General features: G+C 39.3%; 1 protein-coding gene across 5 annotated transcripts in view; it reads right to left on the bottom strand.

Annotated features, from left to right (window-relative positions):
- Nucleotides 1-22190, bottom strand: part of LOC122560620 (dmX-like protein 1) — a 236632-nt gene that overhangs the window by 173339 nt on the left and 41103 nt on the right. For 3 of the 5 annotated variants that reach the window (XM_043711479.1, XM_043711440.1, XM_043711459.1), the window contains exons 4-7: nt 14587-14665; nt 12480-12618; nt 3855-3921; nt 1142-1317 (exon numbers count right to left, since the gene is read on the bottom strand). In XM_043711479.1, coding sequence (XP_043567414.1) covers nt 1142-1317; nt 3855-3921; nt 12480-12618; nt 14587-14665 — 461 coding nt within the window. Of the gene's footprint in view, nt 1-1141; nt 1318-3854; nt 3922-12479; nt 12619-14586; nt 14666-22190 lie in introns of those variants that run through there. The other 2 variants (XM_043711450.1, XM_043711469.1) reach the window with 2 other exon arrangements.

Below are 22190 nucleotides of genomic sequence, written 5' to 3'. Positions count from 1 at the left end.
TCCAGAACCCCTTTACCCTGTTTTAAAAAATACCTTTGCTCAAATCTCCTCTGAACCGCTGCCTTTCGGGTTATAATCTCTTGTTCCTGACCCTTCAACTAAAGGGAACTAGCTGCTTTCTATCTGCCATATTCATACCCTTCATAACCTCATACACCTCTATCAGGTCGCCCCACAAATTTCTCTGGTTCAAAGAAAACAACCCAAGCTTATCCAGCCTCTCTTAGCCGATATCCTGATTGATCTCTCTGCCCCCACTTCAGTGCAATCACATTCTTCCTTCGGTAGCTACAGCTGCGCATACTAATCCAGCTGTGGCCTAACTAAATTTGTGCGTAACTCTAGCATGGCGCCCCTGCTTTTATAATCTATACCTCAACTGATAAAGACAAACATCCCATAATTCTCCTAAAATTGCTCTATAGCCAGCGCCCTTTTCTCCTTCAGTTAGATTCTTGTGTTTTGGAAATCTAGTCAATTTTCATCTGCCCTGATGCAAGACAAACAAAACATTTCTGTAAAGTGACTTTTACATTGCTGGAGAGTGTGGAAAGTAAAGTGGTACAATTTAAAGCCACACCAAGAAAAAAAAACACTGCAATGTCATGTCATCTCCAGAGTTTAGAAAAAGGGAGTTAAATGGGAAAAGGCACTGGTGTGTTAAATATAAACAATTACACAGAAAAGATAAAACTTAATATTAAACAAAATTAAACCCCAAAGAACTGTGGATGCTAGAAATCAAACAAAACCAAAAATTGCTAGCAAAACATTCAGCAGGTCTGGCATCATCTGTGGAGAGAAACGGTTCGAAGTTCTGAAGGGTCACCTAACCCAAAACATTAACGCTGCTTTCTTTCTACAGATGCTGCCAGACTGCTGAGTTTTTCCAGCAATGAGTCATTTTGTTTTCAGCTCAATATTACATTCATATTAAAAAACAGAATGGTACAACAAAATAAGCTGACAAATAAAAAAAACATTTTGACAGAACTTCCTTTTTGAGTAATTTGTGAAGCACCGGTCTCAAACTGATATTTCAGGGTGAACTTGATCATTGTGATTGCTAAACATTTTTTACCTGTTAATATCAACACTAATCAGACCATAACTACTGCAAGTATTATCAACACGTACTAACCTTGGCATGTACTTGCTGGTTTTCCGCCAAGAAAATCCAGTAACAGCCCTAGGATGGGCTAAGTATACAAAAGAAAAATCAATATCTCCTTCTTTCTTATCCACTGGTATGACTGGTGCCATCACTGCTGTCTGCCAGCTGCTGGAATTATACCACACTTTCACAAGACAGTCATCCTGGGAGGATAGGATAGGAGACATATTTTGAACATTTGAGCTAAAGTATGTTTTTCATCCAACATTACTACAAAGTATACTTACCCAAATGGAGTAAAGATATTTTGCAACTTCTACACCACATTTCTAGATTTAATCACGAAGTATAATTACTGAAAAAAAACTGTCACAAATGTAATAGTCATTCCCTTCTATTCCCATTGAGAATGTAGTTAGTGACTTGCAAAGCATGTAAGAGACAGTATGGAAACTTTTTGTGCACCAAATAGTTAATGGACTCCTTGCTATACAGATTATGTTTATATCAATCAATCAGTGAACAGCAAGACTGTCAAGGCGCTTCTTTTGTAACAAATCATTGAAACTACAATGATTGGCATTTAAACAGCATTTCCAGAGCTAGATTTTCACAGGAAAATAGTGGGAACTTGTGTTGGAACAACTCCCCAATGCATTCACACACTGGGAAAAATTCCCAGAATGATCAGGGAAATGGATTGAGCACCAAGTCTAGAGATGTTGAGAACAACATGATCCAATTCATGGCCAATGTTGTGCCAGTAATCTACTGACATCACATAGCAGGATCCTGCTATGTGGTCAGGCCACCTAGTGTCAGAGGTTGAATGGCCCAGTGACTGCGAGACAGTGATGAAAGGCTAAAACTGTTAACAAACAGACTTAAGGGAGGATTTCACTTTTCTCCCTATGTCACTGCAGTCCTTAGCAATCTTCAATACAATCCTTTCATGTTGGTCAACAAGTCAAAATCACAGGTGTGTTTCAGTAACATCTATCTTTCTTGATGGAGCCACCATTCCTCTTAGTCTCCAGCTTTGAGAGATTGCCTACCATCTTTAATTAAAGAAAGATTTTACTTATTGCTCGCAAGTAGAAGGTTAGAGGACTCACTTGGCCCCAATACCAGGGTCTTGGAATCCACAGGACAATTCAGCCCTTACATCAGGTAAAATATACCAAGATCCAAGAGTTGAACAAAAACGTATGCGGGACTACAGAAAGTTACCACAAACTTAAATGGGTTAAAAGGGACTTAAAAGGAGGGATGAGAAGTAATGAGGAGAAAGTTCAAAGTAAAAGCCCTACACAGATTCTACAGGTGTTCTAAAAACATTCAGCATGGGACAGTCGGAAGCATGCACAAAGAGTCAAAGGGACAGAGGTCTGGGACATTATAGACGTGAAAGTTAGAGATAAGGAGAGACTTGATCTTGAAAACTTTTAAGAAAGAAAGTCTCAAGTTTAAATAAGATGTGTCTGTATGTTAACTTTGGTGACAAGCAAGCAAGGCCTGGTAATACATCACAGGAAGAAGAAAAAGATCATTTGAAAGTTTAGCCTGATTAGATATTAAAGAAAGACTGGTCAAATGAGCAATTAAATAGATTAGAGATGACTTAGGCACTAATAAATGTTTCAGCAACTAGTAGATTCAGGTACAATCAGTTAAGGTCACAGACCAAATAATTTCTGTGACATAGAAGCTACATGGTCTTAAGTTCAGCTTGGCATTAATGGGGATGCTTGAAACCATCTGATTCAACCCAAAGCTAGCAGGAGGGATGGAATCAATGGCAAGGCTACAGTAAGACAGACCGGCCTGAAGAGAAGTTTCAACATTCTCATTGTTTTAACTGGAGCAGATTCCAAGTAACATGATACAATCGACAGTAAAAATTTTTAGTAAAGTATATGAGACTGGAGAAAATGAATACTCAAAAGTAAAAGAACAGTATCCAATACTGATTAAAATACACAGTGAGACACCAACATGCAATATTAAGTGACATGGTGGAAATCTAGTGGAAAGCAGGGCTGACAAGGATGTTTTTAACTGACTAAACAACCAACTGTTTCATGGCGTTGGTATAGGTTGCTCTTCAGTACCACCAGATCAAATTTTAAGACAGAGCTGTAAGAAACAGTTTGGCTTGAAATTCACATTTAAATTATTTTTCTTCCTTCCACATGGTTAAATATCAACTTCATTTTTTTCTACCTATCACTATGCCTCTTAAGCCAGTTTTATTGTTCATTCTGGTCCCTGTAGAATTCTGACAAGAAATCGGTGTCTTGCGGTGGTATTTCACTTGAGATAATGGAAATGGTGGCATATGATTCAAAGGCTGGTGGGATGGCAAGTGAGGACAAGGGGGAATGCTATCATTGTTGGGGGAGGGAAAAGGTTAGGACAGAAGTGAGGAAAATGGGTTGGACATGCTGTTGGGCCGAGTTAATAAGGTTAATTAAATGGAATTGAATCATCGATGCATATTCCGTTATGTGATAATTCCAGGAACTCATTTTCAGTTTGTGCAAGAATTAAGCTTTTAATGGCTGAAATTTACATGTAAAGATGATTAGGTAATGTCCAATTTCTCAATTCAACTACTTCAAGTTTGTGGAAATCTTATTACAGATACTTTACATTATTCAAGATAAAGTCAAACAAACCATTCTCAGAACATAGCAAATATTGTATCAGTGGTCGAAATCTAAGAAAAAAATATGAATACCTTTCCAACTGTTGCAAAAAATTCACCATCTGGAGACACTTTTAATAGATGAATGGGAGATGCAGTTCTGTGGAAATAAATTCAACATTCACACCAATCCAAAAACTAACAGCCAAGTCCAAACCTAAAATGTCAAATCTGTTCATGTGTCTAGGTTAGAGGGGTATGAAATGTTGGGAAAATTAAAAGAAAAAAATTGGAATACATGTAAACAAAAAAACAAAATACAAAGTCAAGCAAAATTACATCATAGCTATAGAGTCATACAGCATGGAAACTGACCCTTCAGTCCAACCAGTCCACCAAACCAAACTAGTCCCAACTGACTCCTCCTGGCCCATATCCCTCCAAATACTTCCAATTCATGTACTTATCCAAATGTCTTTTAAACATTGTGATTGTACCCGCAGCAATCACTTCCTTAGGAAATTCATTCCATACATGAATCACCCTCCATATAAAAAAATTTGCCTCTCACGGCTAATAAACAGCAGTCAGCTTGACCAACAGTGCATTCATAGTTCTCCCTACATATTCTGAACAACAACACAACAACCAAATTAAAACGTGTAAATGAGATCAAACTTGAAGCACTGTACACTGTAAGAATAGTATGATTTTAAAAGGACAGAAAATTGGTGGCATGAGTGGACAGGTGGCAAATATATTCAATGCAGAGAAACAGGAGATGATACACTTTGGTAGGAAGGTCATGGAAAGACTAAACTAAATAAAGGATACAGGAAAGGAGGGATCAGAACGCAGATATATAAATGTCATGGAAGCTGACAAGACAGATTGAGAGTAGCTAAATGAAATATACAGTAGCTGAAACTTTCTAATGGGGCTGACAGCACAAGAATTAAATAGTTATGTTGAATTTGGATAAGACATTAACTTGGCCTCTGTTGGGAGCGCTGCAACTCAAAGCAGTGCACTTTTGGAAGAATATGAAGGCATTGGGGAAAACACACAAAAGATGCATGAGAACTGTTACAGAGATTAGGAACTTCAGTTATGAAGATAGATAAGAGTGTTTCCTTGTAAAAGACACAGTTGGGGATGGAGGTATTCAAAACTTTGTGTGGACAGAGTAGATGGGGGAACTGTTCCCACTCATGAAGGAATCAAGGAGAGGGTATGCATTTAAAGTAATTGGCAAAACTGATAAAAGCATACAAGAGATAATATTCAAACATCACATGATTAAGGTCTCGAATGCATTGCTTCCAAGTGCATTGGTAGCAAGTTCAATCATTGTATTCAAAAGAGAATTAGACTGTGACCAGTGAACGAAAACATGCAGAGTCATGATGAGAAGGCTGGAGAACAGCCTTCAGAAAAATGCTCATTTTGAAAGTCAGTGAAGTCTCAATGGCATGAGTAGCTCCTCTTGCATGGTAATAATTGTACAATCCTTTGGGTGATCAAATAACATTTTAAAACTACATTGGGCATCATGAAGCTTCATGATTACAATATCTAAATATTATTTGCACTACTGAACAAAATGAGTTTTTCATCTTTCATTCCCACTTCTCCTGAAAGTGATGTGCTGTAGTATGAGATCTTTCAGGCGATGACTTTCTAATTTCTTATCCAACTAACAGTTCGCATTTGAGCCTATACAGTAACTTTTTTGATATTAACTCTCAGGATGTGGATGTCGGAGGCCAGCATTTATTGCCCATCCCCAATTGTACCACTGGCAATGGATTCTCCATCATTAAACTCTTCATTCCATATTTTTAAAACAAATTACTGAATTCAAACTCCACCCACTGCCATGGTGGATTTCAAACCTGGATCCCTAGAACATTAGCCACATCACTTGTGAAACAGTTCAACAATAATACCACTAGGCCATCACCTCCCCATAAACTAGCATCATGAAGCACTTCACGCGAGACTAATTCTGTTCCCAGACATTGTGGACAGTTAATTTTTCAGCAAGATAATTATTAAGTTTTATGCTCACTGACATTTCCCCATGCTTGTGAAGGGGTACCGATATCCAGTGTATTACTTTCCCACTATTAGACCAACTGTGATCAGCTAATGGAGCATAAACTGTACCTACCTGATCAACATGCCTCAAAAATAGAGCAGATGGTGGATTCAGTGAGGAAGGACTGACCATGAGGAGGATAATTAAAGCAAGAGACAGCGTAAAAGAAAACAAAGCAAGTAGGAAGTCCAATTGGAGAATTTTACCAAGTAGTCAAGCAATTCACCATGGTTTCAGAAACACTATCGATCCTCCAAGACTTGTCTTCTTAACTTAAAGCAGCAAGTAGAAAAGGAATGGAGCAAGGAATTTAAATGTCTGGACTGCGTGTGAATGGACTCAAATGGATAATGACCTGCTTCTTGGCCATGATATGACTAATGTTAACTGTTCAAGGTAGCTGTTGGATTTTGGTTTCTGATGAATGGTGATCAAAACTTCCATTAAAAGAAGATTTAATTATTAAAATACAGTTACAACACAATTTTATCAAGATTGATTTGGAATATTTTTACTGGTCTGGGGCTGTGTTCATAGTAAATAATTCCTATTACACATTTGCATATATGCAGTTTTAATGTAAACCGTTAGGTTTTGTGGTTTAGTTTGCTTTATAATATAGGACTCTCAGCCTATTCTGATGCATTTTACATTGTATTTGGCATTCAATAAGTTATTGGACAGTGCAAAGAAATAAATGTAACCTGAAAGTTTCAATACATTTGGATAATTATATGTTTTTAGTATTTGTATGGATAACGTGTTTATTGCGTAATTTAACTTGTATGTGTGCAGGCTACAGAATTATTTAGAAATTATGGACAATGAAAACCTATATAGCAAAACTGAATAAAGCATTAGATTATACAAAGTTGTCTTAAAATTCTATCAGATTGCTCATTTTTTAATACACAACACTGCCAATTTCAATCATTATCTCTAAAGCCTGGTGGAAAGATGGCATCTTTTTATTTTACTTGAATTTTCATTTTGGATTTTGAATTGGGCAAAAGATTGTTTTACAAAACAGATGAGGAAGAAATTGTTCTACTTCTAAAGAACAAGTTAATGAAAATCATTCTCAAGCATGTTACACAATTACTTTGCAAGCAGTGAGGAGACGTGCAAGAATAGACAGTAGAACTTGGGGCATGAGTACTAAGTGAGAGTTAGCAGGCAGCAAGCAGCTGATTAGTTCATGAGATTGCAACCAGTTGTGGATGCCAAGGGTTATCAGCGTGATGAAACTCTCTTCTTAACTGTGCCTGGATAGCTGAACAGCTTGTGGGTGTAAGCAGCCCTTGGAACCTTGGAAGGGAAGGTGTATGTGCACACGTCTGTGTTTTTCTCTCTCCTTCCAGTAAAATACTGCAAGTTAAACACAGTTCTTTTCTCCCACCAGTTGCTCTAAGCTGTTGCTTTTCTTTAATGAGTCAGACTTCATAAACTTTTGAGCTCGTCACTTTGTATTTGAAACAGGGCCTGTGCCCGAAACGTCGAATCTCCTGTTCCCTGGATGCTGCCTAACCTGCTGTGCTGTTCCAGCAATAAAGTTTCAACTTTGATCTCCAGCATCTGCAGACCTCACTTTCTCCTTTGAAACAAAAGGAAACCCTGCATCGATTCCAGAAGAATGGTGCTGTTGTACTGTTTCCACAGTATTTATTTCCATCCATTTATAAAAATTCATTGTTAGAAAGAGATTAAGAGTTTTAAACAGTAAAGTTATATGTTTACAGTTGATAGATTCTAACCACAGGCAAAATTGCAGTTGTAATTAAATACTGAAAACTGGTATAGGCTTCCTCTCAGCCAAAGAATTAGGAACTTTAACTACCTTGATAATTTTTTTTCAATGTTTGACTCTAGGGATAGTGGGGCTTGATTTTCAGTGCACTCTCCATGTGAAGCATAACACTGGTTATGAACACAGAGGGAAGGATTGGAATTGTTGTGATAAATAGGCACAAAACATTAGACTGAGTCAGGAATTGGTTTTGTGGCTGAGTACAAACCTGACCGTATGACACTGTAAACAGCACTATAGTAGATTCTACTGGGTAAATGGATGAAGTATTACAGCCTTGTTAGCTTGTGGGAAAATGCATTTATGTTACACAGTATTGATAGTGTACTAATTAGAATGTAGCTTTACAAATCAAAACAGAGTTGGCATCTGATGCTTGAATATAGGATCAGCTTCAATGTTGCATTTTATTCTTGATCAAATATGAGAACAAGACATTTATTTGAAATTGTTTAATTGTTTCAGTAATTGTTTAATTATTGCATTTTAAATGCAATACAATTAATGCAAATTCCAATAAATCATGCAATGTTTCAAATTTAAATCAAGTATACTTTTAACACATGCAAGGCTCAATTCAACTTCAAAATTTGAATTCAGGTGGCTTACTTATTAGCAAATTTAAAATTATGCTGTGCACAAAAGCAATTATTTTTCTATACATTCTGAAGGATGTCTCTACTTCAGGGATAATATTCCAGCTGAAGTCTGAGTACATAACAATCACCTTGTTGTAGTCAAAAAGTGTGATGCTGGAAAAGCACAGCAGGTCAGGCAGCATCCGAAGAGAGATCTCCAAAGGAGAATCAATGTTTCAGGCATAAGCCTTTATCAGGAGTGTGGGGGTGGACCAAAGCGGGCTGGGGTGGTGGGAAGGTAGGCTGGAAGTCAATAGGTAGATGAAGGAAGGGGGTGGTGATGGCGATAGTTCAGAGTGTAGACTGGAGGGGATGGATGGCAAGGAAGATGGACAGATAGAACAATTCAAGAATGTGGTGCCAAGTTGGAGGGTTGGATCTGGGATAAGATGGGGGCGGGGTGGGTGGGAATGAGGAAACTGGTGAAATAGACATTGATGCCATGTGATTGGAGGGTCCCAAGGCAGAAGATGAGGTGTTCTTTTTCCAGGTGTCTGGATGGCGAGGATTTGGCCGTGGAAGCGGCCCACGACTTGGATGTTCTTTGCAGAGTGGGAGGGGGAGTTGAAATGGTCAACCACAGGGCAGTGGGTTTGTTTGGTGCGCACAAGCCAGCCCTGGGCCGCCATCACTGCCAAACCCAGCCATTCGGACACCTGGAGAAAGAACACCATCTTTTGCCTTGGAACCCCCCAACCACATGGCTTCAATGTCGATTTCACCAGTTTCCTCATCTCCCCTACCCACCATCTTATACCAGATCCAACCCTCCAACTCCCCCCAATATTCCTGATGAAGGGCTCATACCTGAAATGTCAACTCTCCTGTTCTCGGATGCCGTCTGACTTGCTGTGCTTTTCCATCACCACACTTTTTGACTCTGATCTCCAGCATCTGCAGTCCTCACTTTCACCTTACTGTAGTAGTCTATGTTCCTATTTAATATGTCTACAATATTGTATGTTTTATTTAAGCACTTCCTAACTGTCCTGCCACCTTTAAATGCTATGTACGTTAAAGTCTCACTGCTCCTGCGCATCCTTTTTAAGTGACCCTGATTTTCTGTTGTCCCTCCATATTCACTGCAAAGTAGATCATCTCACTTCTCCACATTGAACTTCATCTGCCAATTATCTGTCCACTTCACAATGCCCTCTTGAGGTTCAACACAGTCCTCAATTTTTACTTCTCCCAAATTTTTTGTCATCCCTAATATTTGAAATTCTCCCATACACATCTAGTACATTATTTATATACATTAGGAAAGCATGCATTCAAATACAGAACTATAGGAAAACCACTATCAATCTTCTATCAGCCCAAAAGACACCCATTATCCATTACAGTTTCCCATTCATCAGCCAAATTTTGTATTTACATTCAACTAGGTCATAAAAGTGATCTTCTACATCAATATCATCTTCTCACAGTAACATACTTCTTGATATCTTCAATTCCAAGACTGATTACCTCTCGAATACTCAATGACTAAAGCTCCACAGGTCTCTACAGTACAAAGTTTCAAAGATTCACAACCTTTAGGGAAGAAATTTATCATTTCAGTCCTAAGGGTTCTATCCCTTATTTTGCGACTGTGTCCTACACGTATAGATCAGACTCCTCCAACCCAAAGCTTTCCACCCTATAGAAAAGAACATCTGGTGAAAAATCATTCCTTTTCCTTCTTGGTAAGCCCTATAAATCTTTGGGTAAATATTCAACTTTTGTTACATTCCTCTGTAGCAAATACACCCTTCCTTAGGTAACAAGATCAAAACTACACATAATAAAATCAATAATATTAAAGCATGTTAAGATGAAGCTTATTGGACACAAAAGTGAGCTAGCAGACAAAAATTGTTAAGGTATTGTTAATGCTTTTCAGATTACAGCCTGAAATTGTTGCCCATTGTTTAGCACCAGGGCCATTGCTATTTTTGACACACTTTAAGGAATTGGATTTGGGGCTACAAGACAGAATTATGAGATAATTCTGTAATTATCATTATTCTGGAACATTCTGTTTTTGAATGTTATGGAAGGTGATCTTGCAGGTACTAAAACAAAAAGTCAGCTAAACTCCTCAAGAGTTGTTTCTACAAATATTTAAGCAGTGGGAGGACGCTGGACACCTTGACTTTGTGGATGTATTCAGGGCAGCTACCCCCAGTGACACTTCTCATTGATATTTCAACCAGGATTGGTTGTGCATGCTCAGCTAAGCATCAGAACATCTTGCCTAATTTCCGAGCAGGTGTTACAGCTTTGTTTGAATACAGTAAAAACTCAGCCTGTGGAGAAAACAAATAAATCTCTCTCCCTTCCCCCCCCTTTCTGAGAATCAAGAAAACAATGAAAATTCTGAGGACTACTTACTGTCTCTCTCTGCAAGTTCTTCTTGAAAGCGCAAGGGGAAAATCTACCTTCAGAGATACTGAAAGATCGAAGCCTAAGTAACGCAAGAAAAATTGAGAATTCTACAGTCCACAACCTCATGCTCTCAAACAATTAAAAGGAACTGGAAGGGAAGTGAAGAAAAAAACAACTCAGGTGCAACTTGAACTGTGCTTCACCAATTTTCTTGTTCCTTCCCCACCTATAAGATCTGTTTGTACGTGCATGGGAATACATTTTTAGAAAGTGGAAGCTCAAGTAAACAAATTATATTCCTTTCTTGCTATTGGTTAAAACTCAAATATTGGCATAGCACTGCAGATATTGGAAATTTGAAATGAACAGAGAACCCTGAAGAAGTTTCATACTGGATTTGAAGTGTTAACATCTCTCCACAGATGCGTCAGACCTACTGAGTATTTTCAGCTTCCTCTATACTTGGTTTGTTAGTTAAAGCTGTCTGCTAACAATAAGCATTGATTTTCTAGTCATTAATTAAAAAGAGCCTAGTGTGAACATTCTTGTAACCTGAAGTAAACAGTTAGCTGAAATAGTGCATTTTGGTCGTATAATCAAATGTTCACATTTGTGACAACTCTAGGAATGGTGGGGGCTGATTTCCTGGGTCAGTCATGGCAAAGTTGGAAACTTCAAAATGTAATGTAGTAAACAGCAAGGAATATAATAGATTCAAGAGAACACAGACAAGCTAGTGAAATTAATAAACATGGGAGATGAAATTCAAAGGAGAGAAGTCAGACAGGGAAGGGAATATTGTCTTCTCAAGCAAAATGTAACCTCAAATAATACAATTTTCAAGACTTGCAAATCTTCATGCACAAATCTTTCAAATAATAACAGGTCAGAGTTTATGGAAGTGCAAGTTTTATAAATTGATACAAAAAAGAGAAATACTAAACATATACAAATGTTAGCACAGCTCTAGCTATTTGTTTAGAAAAGACAAAGCCACTGAAGCAGATGCAAAAAACATTTATTAGATTGATTTCTGGGATGGAGGCTGAGCGTGCGCACACGCAGAGAGGGAGCAAGAGCGTGAGAAATTTGGAACAAAAACACAAAATACTGGAAAAACCTGGAAGATCTGGCTGCACCTATCAAGAGAGAAACAGAGTTCATATTCTAATTCAAATTATACAATGCAGATGCTGCCAGACCCGATGACTTTGTCCAGCACTTTGCTTCTAATTTAGATCATCAGCATTTTACTATATTTGAGAATTTGCAAAGGTTTCCTTCCAGCAGTGAAAGCTAATGTGAGGTTTGACACAAGTGTTTGAACAAGTTAAATAAAGGGTAATTGTTTTTAGTGGCCGAAGGGCTCAAACAGAAAACAAATTTAAGGTGATTGACAGAAGAATTAGAAGTAATATCAAAATTTTCCTTAGCATAGTCATTGTGATCCAGAATATACTGTGAAAAGGATTCAATATAAACATACAGAAGAATTGGAAACATGACTTAAAAGAAAAATACAACACAGGGCAACGGAGAAAGAATAGAGTAAAAGGATAAATTGGATAGTTATACCAAATGTGAGCACAAGTATGACCGGCTGAAAAGCCTGCTTCCATGCTCTGTTTTTACGTAAACACCAAACTGCTCAATAAGGAATTAAAATTTTAAAATAACATTAATTTTATAAACTACTTTACATTTTACAAGCTAACAGTCCTTGTCAGCCTGTAACTTAGAATCAAAATTGTGTAAACAAAATTTGTATCTAATTCACAGCCAAAGTCATAATGCTCCCTTACTTAGACTCCCAGATGCATCTCCAATCACTGACTTTACTTGGATCGGTCTCATCTGCAGCTTCCTCCTCATTAATATTAGCTTCAAGATTTCCATTGGACCAAAGCTGCAAACAACTGGAACCAGTCAAGAGACGAATTCCTAAAATGGAAAATGCTTGTTACTTTAAGGCTGTTTAAACATTCAAACTTGATCTCAATATGCCCTTGCTGAAAGGCACAACAAGATAATAAAAACAAAGTCTTTTTGTTCAGAAAACCCTAGTTCTCCAAAGCATTATATTTTAGAATGGTAATGCAATTTAAATAGTGATGCAAGTTATACAATTTTTCATATCACATAGGAAAAGATGTCTTTCAATAGGGTGACATCTTGACAACATATCAAATCTGAAACAGTGTCAGACAAAGGTTTACTGTTTACTGCATCCTTTGACAGATATTTTAACAAATGCAAGGAGTTAATAGAATTAATTACTAAAATTGAGGCCATCAATTCTATCACTTGTTAACTTGCTTTTCCCCTGTCTGTGTACCCCTTTGGTTATTCCCTGTGCTCAATCCTGATGTTGCACTTCTGCTTGTTTCACTATCACTCCATAAACCCTTTCTAAGCTCAGTTTTTCAGGATGCTCACTTCTGGTCAAATAATTGATTATATAAGTCGGGAGGTCATGTTGCAGCTGTCCAGGACATTGGTTATACCACTTTTGCAAGAGTGTGCACAATTCTGGTCTACCTTCAACAGGAAGGATGTTGTACACTTGAAAGGGTTCAGAAAACGATTTACAAAGATGTTGTCAGGGTTGAAGGGTTTGAGTACAGGGAGAGGCTGAATAGGCTGGGGCTGTGTTTCCTGGAGTGTCAGTGGCTGAGGGGTGACATTATAGAGATTTATAATATCATGAGGAGCATGGACAGGGGGAATAAACAAAAGCTTTTCCCCAGGGTGGGGAATCCAGAACTAGAGGACACAGGCTTTAGGTTAATATCAGAATGCAGAGTGTAGAAACAAATGGAAAATTTTCATCTTTTTGGGTCTCACCCAAGTGGAGTGGCACAAATATTTATATCCATTTTGATGACTTTGCTTTCGACAGTGTCATGTAATGATATTTGCTAATGATACATAGCTAGATGGAAACACTGAATCTCTGTCATGCTCTGCAGCCAAAAACCTGCAACTCCCTCCCTAAATCATACAGACAACAGCTGTTCGGGACGTTCAAGGATAACTAGGGATGGGTAATAATTGTTGGCCCAGATAGTGATGTTCATGGCTTAAGAATATGTCTCAAAAAGTCAGACATGGCAAATGGAGTAGATTGAGGGGTGATGCAGCTGATGAGATAAATCTGAATATTGTCAGTTTGTTTGTGAAACACGTGTTTTTGTATTATGTTTCCGTGGGATGGTATGTAGTTTGAAAAGGGGAGGACACCAAGAGGAGATCCTCAGGGCCTCTTAGAGGCATTACTTGGGGGGTCGGCAGAAAACCATTGCAGTTGGTTCCCTGGCCATAACTAAGAACGAAGTCCGACACAACTGAATAACAGCTGAGGTGAATGATGCGATCAACCTTTTCAAAGTTTGCAGGCTCACAATCCATCTTTATATTCTAGAATAGTTTACACCAAATCTATTGATTTCAATTATCAAATTTTGATCTCTTCTAATATGATTTGCCGTAACATTGCCTTGTATGGATTTGTGTAAAGTTTTCTTTACCATGTTCCAGCCAAGTGACTGAGGATGTTTCACCATGTTAAACAAACAACATAATAACAAGGAGTGATTGTTGTGAGCAGCTTGAACCACTAAAAACAAACAAACTGGATAATCTCCACCTCAAGACATCAGACTGTTTTGAAAATTTCAATTCACGTTTTCATTACCGCAATTAACTTAGTCAGAATTGCAAGAGGGAGAAAGGTCTTGTTGACAGTGAAGTATTTTCACCATTACTGTACAAACACAGAGAGCAAAATTTATATTGGACAAGTGACAATTGGGGGAAAAAAAAATCAGCCAGTTCGGATCAAATGTAATCAGCTGACTACTTGGCATTCATTAAACAAACTTGCAATCCAATATTAATACTTTTTCTTACCTTGTGGATCCCATGCTAAGTTATGCACCACTGACTCCAATGCAAATTGTCCACTCTTCTGCCATTGATAATTAAGCTGCTGTGAACCATATAACAAATTAGCAGGGCTCAAACATAAACCAAAACCAGAATGTAATGCAAGCAATCAAATAATTCAAAGATGGAAAGACTGAAAAATCCCAAAGCAAATTAAGTGCTATGTGCAAACTATATGGTCCACAATGGACTCAACCAATTCATTGATAGCTGAAGTATTGCAAAATACAGTAAAGATTTAATACTTAAGACAAAATTCAAAAAAACAAAATTTAAACTTCCAATAAAAGTTTTATCTACTAAGATTGAAATGACTGTATATACTCGAGTAATAGTTGATCTCATATACAAATCGACTCCCTATTTTTGGCCAAATAACCTGGAAATTTACATATATCTCATGTAAAAGTTGACCCTAGTTCTTCACACAGATAACAAATCAACATTTACGAGCCAGCGTGTTGACATCTTGTTCCACTTCAGCTTTCCAGTCTGTTGGTTGTTCCTTTCTGCTCCCAGTCTTTCAATCTGCTGGCTGTTGTGTTCTGCTCTGGGGTTTCAGAATTACAATAATTCTTTTTTCTTTCTTTTTTCGCTTAGAGATTATTTGGGCTTCTGCTAATGATACAGTATGAATTTTGACGGGCATGAATTTCAGCCCCTCAATAGTAGTATTCGTGTAATAGTCGATCCCATAAATTTAACCTTATGTTGCCAAAATAATTTGACTATTACTCAAGTGTATACCGTAAGAATTTATTTTAAGAGTACATGAAGACCGTAAGACATGGGAGCAGAAATTAGGCTATTCAGCCCATCGAGTCCGCTCTGCCATTCAATCATGGCTGATAAGTTTCTCAACCCCATTCTCCCGCTTTCTCCCCATAACCCTTGATACTCAAGAACCTATTTCAGTTTTAAATATGCTCAATGGCCTGGTCTCCACAGTCTTCCGTGGCAATGAATTCCATAGATTCACCACTCACTGGCTGAAGAGGTTTCTCCGTATCTCCATTCTGAAAAATCTTCCGACTACTCTTAAGGCTGTGTCTTAGAGTCTCTCCTACCAATGGAAACATCTATCCTAACATCTACTTTTTCCAGGCCATTCAGTATTCTGTATGTTTCAATTAGATCTTAGCTCATCCTTCTAAACTCTGAGTATAGACCCAGAGTCCTCAAACATTCCTCATATGTTAAGCTTTTCATTCCTGGGACCATTCTTGTGAATCTCCTCTGAACACAGTCCAGGACCAGTACCTCCTTCCAGAGATATGGGGCCCAAATCTGCACACAATACTTCCAATGTGGCCTGACCAGAGCCTTATGGAGCCTTGTAAGTACATCGCTACCTTTATTTTCAAGTCATCTCAAAATAAATGCCCTCATTGCATTTGCCTTCCTAACTACTGACTCAACCTGCAAGTTTACCTTAACAGAATCCTGAACTAGAACTCCCAAGTCTCTCTGCACTTCAGACTTCTGAGGCAACTCACTCGCTTCTTTAAAAAAAAAACACCTAAGGGAATGTTGCCCATCAGTTTGTTTCATTTTCTCCCATACTAAATGTATAAATACAATTTCACAAATATTGATGACATAATTCAAAGCTAATTTACTCAACCATCCAAATCTAATAAAGTAAATAATGGTCAACTGTTATATATTTTCTGTCCATAAATACTTACGCTTTTTATTCATTCCATACAACCATACGATGTAAGAAATGAGTTAGGCCCATCAGCCTATCAAGTCTGTTCTGTCATTCAATCACAGCTGATAGGTTTCTCAACCCCATTCTCCTACCTTCTCCCAATAATCCTCGAACTTCTTACCACCCAAGAACTTATCTCTGAATTAAATACACTGAACGACTTGACATCTACAGTCTTCTGCAGCAATGAATTCTACAGATTCACCATCCTCTGGCTGAAGAAATTCCTCCTCGCCTCAGTTCTCAAGTGTAGTCTCCTTCACTCTGAGGCTGTGCCCTCAGCTCCCAGTCTCTTCTACTAGTGGAAACATCTTCTCCATGTCTACTCTATCCAGACATCTCAGCATCCTTTAAGTTCCAATCAAATTGCCCCCTAGTTCTTCTAAACTCCAGACACACGAGTACAGACTCAGAGGCCCTCAACTACGACTCAGCCCCAGGATTATTCTTGTCAACCTCCTCTGGACCTTCTCCAATGCCAGCTTGTTCGTTCCTTAGGTACAGGACTTGAAATTATTCAATATCCCAAGTGCAGTCTGACCCAAGCCTTGTGTAGCCTCAATAGTACATTTGTGCTCTTGCATTCTAGTCTCCTTGAAATGAATGCTAACATCATATTTGCCTTCCTAACTACCAAGTGAACTTGCATTTAACCTTGCGATTCCCAAATCCCTTTGTGCTTCAGATTATTGAAGCCTTTCTCTGCTCACAGGGTGTTGACATTGTTGGGCATCCTGAACTACTTTTGAGAAGATGGCTGTGATTGCCTCCTAGAACCACAACAGTCCATTTGGTAGGCACACTCAAGACTGTCAGGAAGCATCTTACAGAATTTCAATCCAGTGACAGTGAAGAAATAGCAATATAATTCCAAACTAGGTGTGGCATTCCCATGCATCTCCTGCTCTTGGCCTGTAAGGTGTCAGAAGTCACGTTTCGAAGATGCAATCAAAGGAGCCTTCGTGAGGTACTGCAATGCGGCTTGTAGATGGTGCACTATGCTGCCACTGTTGGTAACAGAGAAAGTGAATGGTGAAGGTATGGTGGATTGGCAGTCAAGTGGGTTGACTTGTTCTGTATGGTATTGAATTTCTCAAGCATTATTGGAGCTGCATTCATTCAGATAAGTGAAAAGCATTTTAATACACTCCTGACTTTTATGTGGGGTGCAACTTTGTAAAGACAGGTGAGGAGTTACTGGTCTCAGAATTCCTCGCCTGACCTGCTCATCCAGTTCAATTTGTGGTTAATAGTAAAGCCTCCCAGCTTTTATTTAAGGAGACAAAAAAACTGCAGATACACAGACTTTGCCAACAATTTCCACCCTACCCTTAAATTCACTTGGATTTTCTGACACCTCCCTCCTCTTTGTTGACCTCTCCATTTCCATCTCCAGCAACAGTTTACAAACTGACATTTACTACTAACCCACAGACTCCCATAGCTACATGGACTACACTTCCTCCCACCCCATATCCTGCAAAAATTCCATCCTGTTTTCCCAATTCTTCTGTCTCCGTCACATCTGCTCTGATGAGAAGCCCCACTCCCAAGAATCCCACCTTTCACATATTTTAAACAAGGTGCTTTTCCCTCCACTGTCATTCACCACACTTCACCACACCTCTTCCATTCCTCAGCCCACTGCTCTAAAACCCTTCCTCAAAACAAAGACAGGGCACCCCCTTGTCCTCACTCTCCATCCCATTAATCTATGCATCTATTCTTACATCCTCAAACATTTCTGCCAACTCCAACTAGATCACACCAAGAACATCCTCCCCTCTCTGCCTTCTGCAATTTCCATTCCTTTCTCAACTTCTTGGTTCGCCCCACCCAAACGCCCCGGTACCTTCCCTGGCAACCATAAAAGATGCAAAACCTGCCGCACACCAATCCGCTCACCTCCATCCAGGGCCCCAAACATTGCTTCTGGGTTAAACAGAGGTTCACGTGCCTCTCCTCCAAACTAAATCACTGCATCTGGTACTCCCAATGTAGTCTTCTCTAAATTAGAGAGATCAAACATAAACTTAGACAATATTTCGCCAAGTATCTCAACCGGGTTCATTAAGGGCCAGCCTGACCTCCCGGTCACCACCCATTTCAATTCCCCTTCCCACTCCAACTGTGATATATCCATTCTTTGTCTGCTCCACTGCCACAGAAAATCAGACCACAAATTGGAGGAACACCACCACCTTTCGCCTAGGCAGCCGACAACCCAGAGGATTCAACATTGAGTTCTCCAATTTCAAATAATCTTCCCACCTAACCCCTGACTCCCTTTCCAGCCCCACCTCCTCCCTTCCATCCCTTCAAATGACCCTTCCTTCCAACTACCAACCAGATTCATCCCTATCAAACAACTAGATCATACCCAACACCTGTATTCACCTATCACTATCTCACCACTCCGCCCCTCTCCCCACTCCCCTTTTATCTGCAGCTCCTCCTGTCCCCACCTCCATTCCTGAAGGGTTATACCCGAAACGTTGACTTCTTCACCTCCTGATGCTGCCTGGCTTCCTATTTACTTCCAGCTTCCATTTTTCTACTTTTTAAGGTCTTCTACCATCACAAATGTAAATACTTGATGAGCTAGAAAAGAACCTTAAGTCAAACACACACTGCACAGATTTAATGCATTGGAACCCATATTTAGCATTATCCAATGCTGTGTAAATACAGTCACTTTATTGTATACTGCAATCACAAATATTCACATTAAACTGTTGACAGCATACATCAATCAAAAGCAACAGCTATCCAAAAGAAAATTGCATAATTTCTTCTTACCCAATCAAGTGCAATTCTTTTGCGCATTAATACTAAAACTGGGTGAAAAGAGCAAATTCGCCAGCACTAAATATTCAGAGTTGAAAATCAGATTCACAATACTTCAATTCTATCTCGAAACTGTTCTAGAGTGCATATATAAGATTTCAAAACAATTGCAACTCCAGAAAAACACAATATTTCCGAACTTATTACTAGAATATCTTTTCTCTTTAAGTTTCCAAAACATCATTTGGTACAGGTGATCATATCTAGTGGATAAACTGTCACTATAATTTAACTTATTTAAAATAATGCTTAAATGATATGCTGGGAACAAAATGTGTCAAGCTTAGTATGGTTTCTGCAGATTGGAAATCTTTTTCAATTCATTTTTCAACCATAGATCATGCATTAGGTCAAGGTGGTATCCTCACATATTATTTTAGCTTTTAATGGTTTAAGAAACTACCCCAAAAATGGTATTGCAAGAGCTAGCTGTTCTCATTATTAATTTGCTTCCATGCCTAGAAATGCTAAGAATGCAAATTTCATCTTGGATAGGACCTCAGCTGCAACGAGACGATACAAAAGACATTTTCTTCAGTGACATGCAAATCACAATGCAGGCTAATATTTTAGTGGAGTGGACGAGGATCCACAAGTTCTTACTCATTGTTCATAACTCCTAAGTGCAAAGTGGAAGAGCATCATTCAGGGTGTATGGCGCAAGTTGGACTTTGTGGAAAAATAATAGTAATTGCAAGAAAGAAATGCACTGGAAATAATACCAACATCATTTTGACACAGTCTTACACAAAGAAATCTAACTTAATGAGTGGGTTATGTGTAAGCCGAGATACTCAGATGATTCAAGCTTTCCGATGTGGGCTTCTTCAGCTCAAGAGAGATTGATTTGTAGCCTCAAGTCAATTGGGAAATTCTGACAAAGATCAATAGTACGAAGTAAACTAAGGATTCAAGCACACATTCTAAGGACATCACCCAAATGTATTTGTGGGCTGCTTTGAAGCAAAATTGCTTTTTATTCACTTGTTGGACATTGGCACGAGCTAGGTCAGTATTTGTTGCCCTTAGGAAGAAGCCAGTGAGCTGCCTTCTTGAACTGCTGTGTTTACCCATAATGCACTTGGAGAGAATTTTAAGATTTTGACCTAGTGACAGTGAAGGTATGGCAATATATTTCCAAGTCAGGATAGTGAGTAGCTTGGAAGAGAACTTGCAGGTCGTGGTGTTCTCATGCACATGTTTCCATTGGCCTTCTAGATGGAAGTGGTTGTGGGTTTGAAGGTGCTGTCGGAGGATCTTCTGTGAATTTCCAGAGCACATCTTCTACATAGTACACACAGCTGCTGCAGAGGAGAGGGGAGTGGATACTTGTAGATGTGGGGCTGAATAAAGTGTCAAGCTTCTTGAGTTTTGTTGGAGCTGCAACCATCTGGGCAAGTGAGGAGTATTCCATTACATGCCGTGGGCGGCCCAGTGGCTCAGTGGTTAGCACTGCTGCCTCAGTGCCAGGGACTTCGGTTTGATTCCTGCCTCGAGTGACTGTCTATGTGGAGTTTGCACATTCTCCCCATATCGGCTTGGATTTCCTCTGGGTGCTCTGGTTTCTTCAATCCAAAGATGTGCAGGTTAGGTGAAATGGCCATGCTAAATTGCCCATAGTGTTAGATGCATTAGTCAGGGGTAAATATAGGGTAGGGGAATGAGTCTGGGTGGATGACTCTTTGGAGGGTCAGTGTGGACTTGTTGAGCTGGAGGGCCTGTTTCCATACTGCAGGTCATCTAATCTCATCTAACTTGTGCCTTGCAGACTGTGGACGAGCTTTCGGGAGCGAGGTTTGAATTACTTGTCTCAGTATTCCCAGTCTCTCATCTTCTCTTGTAGCCACTATAATTATATAGCAAATCTCATTGAGCTTCTAGTTAATGGTAACTCCCAGAATATTGATAGTGAGGGATTCAGTAATGGTGACACTATGGAGTGTCAAGGGGTGGTAGTTATTTTGTCTCTTACTGGAGACATTCAGTGCCTGGCATTTGTGTAGCGTAAATGTTTCTTGCCACTTGTCAGTCCAAGTTTAGATATTGTTTAGATCTTGTTATGTTTGAACATGGATTGATTCAGTACCTAGAGTTGAATGTGGTGCTGACGTTACACAATTTACTGCGAACATCTCTGCTTTTGAGCTTCCGAAGGGAAAATCATTGATACAGCACTGAAGATGATGACTGACCCCAGGTTACAAACCTGAGGAACCCATGCCAAAATGTCCTGGAGCTGAGATAACTGACCAACAACAATGTTCCAGTTAAGATTCCAAATTGCAGATGAGGGTGCTCCCAAATTTCCAATGATTCTAGATTTGCTGGGGCTCCTTGGTGCATCATTCAGTTGAACGTGACCTTGATGTCAAGGGCTGTCACGCTCATCTCACCTCTGGAATTCAGCACATCCATCCATGCTTGCACCAAGTCTGTAAAAAAGTTAGGAGCCGAGTGGCCCTGGAAGAACTCAAAATGGGCATCACTGAGCAGGTGATTCCCAAACAGATGCTGCTCAATAGCACTGTTGATGGCACCTTCCATCATTTTACTGATGATTGAGGGTAGACTGATGGGATGGTAATTGGCTAGGTTGGCTTTAGAACATAGAACATAGAAGAATACAGCGCAGTACAGGCCCTTCGGCCCTCAATGTTGCGCCGATCCAAGCCCACCTAACCTACACTAGCCCACTATCCTCCATATGCCTATCCAATACCTGCTTAAATGCCCATAATGAGGGAGAGTCCACCATTGCTACTGGCAGGGCATTCCATGAACTCACGACTCGCTGAGTAAAGAACCTACCCCTAACATCTGTCCTATACCTACCCCCCCTTAATTTAAAGCTATGCCCCCTTGTAATAGCTGACTCCATAAGTGGAAAAAGATTCTCACTGTCGACCCTATCTAAACCCCTAATCATCTTATACACCTCTATCAAGTCACCCCTAAAACTTCTTTTCTCCAATGAAAACAACCCCAAGTGCCTCAACCTTTCCTCATA

Source organism: Chiloscyllium plagiosum, chromosome 2 (assembly GCF_004010195.1).
Source record: "Chiloscyllium plagiosum isolate BGI_BamShark_2017 chromosome 2, ASM401019v2, whole genome shotgun sequence".
NCBI classification, from domain to species: domain Eukaryota; kingdom Metazoa; phylum Chordata; class Chondrichthyes; order Orectolobiformes; family Hemiscylliidae; genus Chiloscyllium; species Chiloscyllium plagiosum.
The sequence above is the reverse complement of the archived record's forward strand: the minus strand, read 5'-3'. Positions and strand labels throughout refer to the sequence as shown.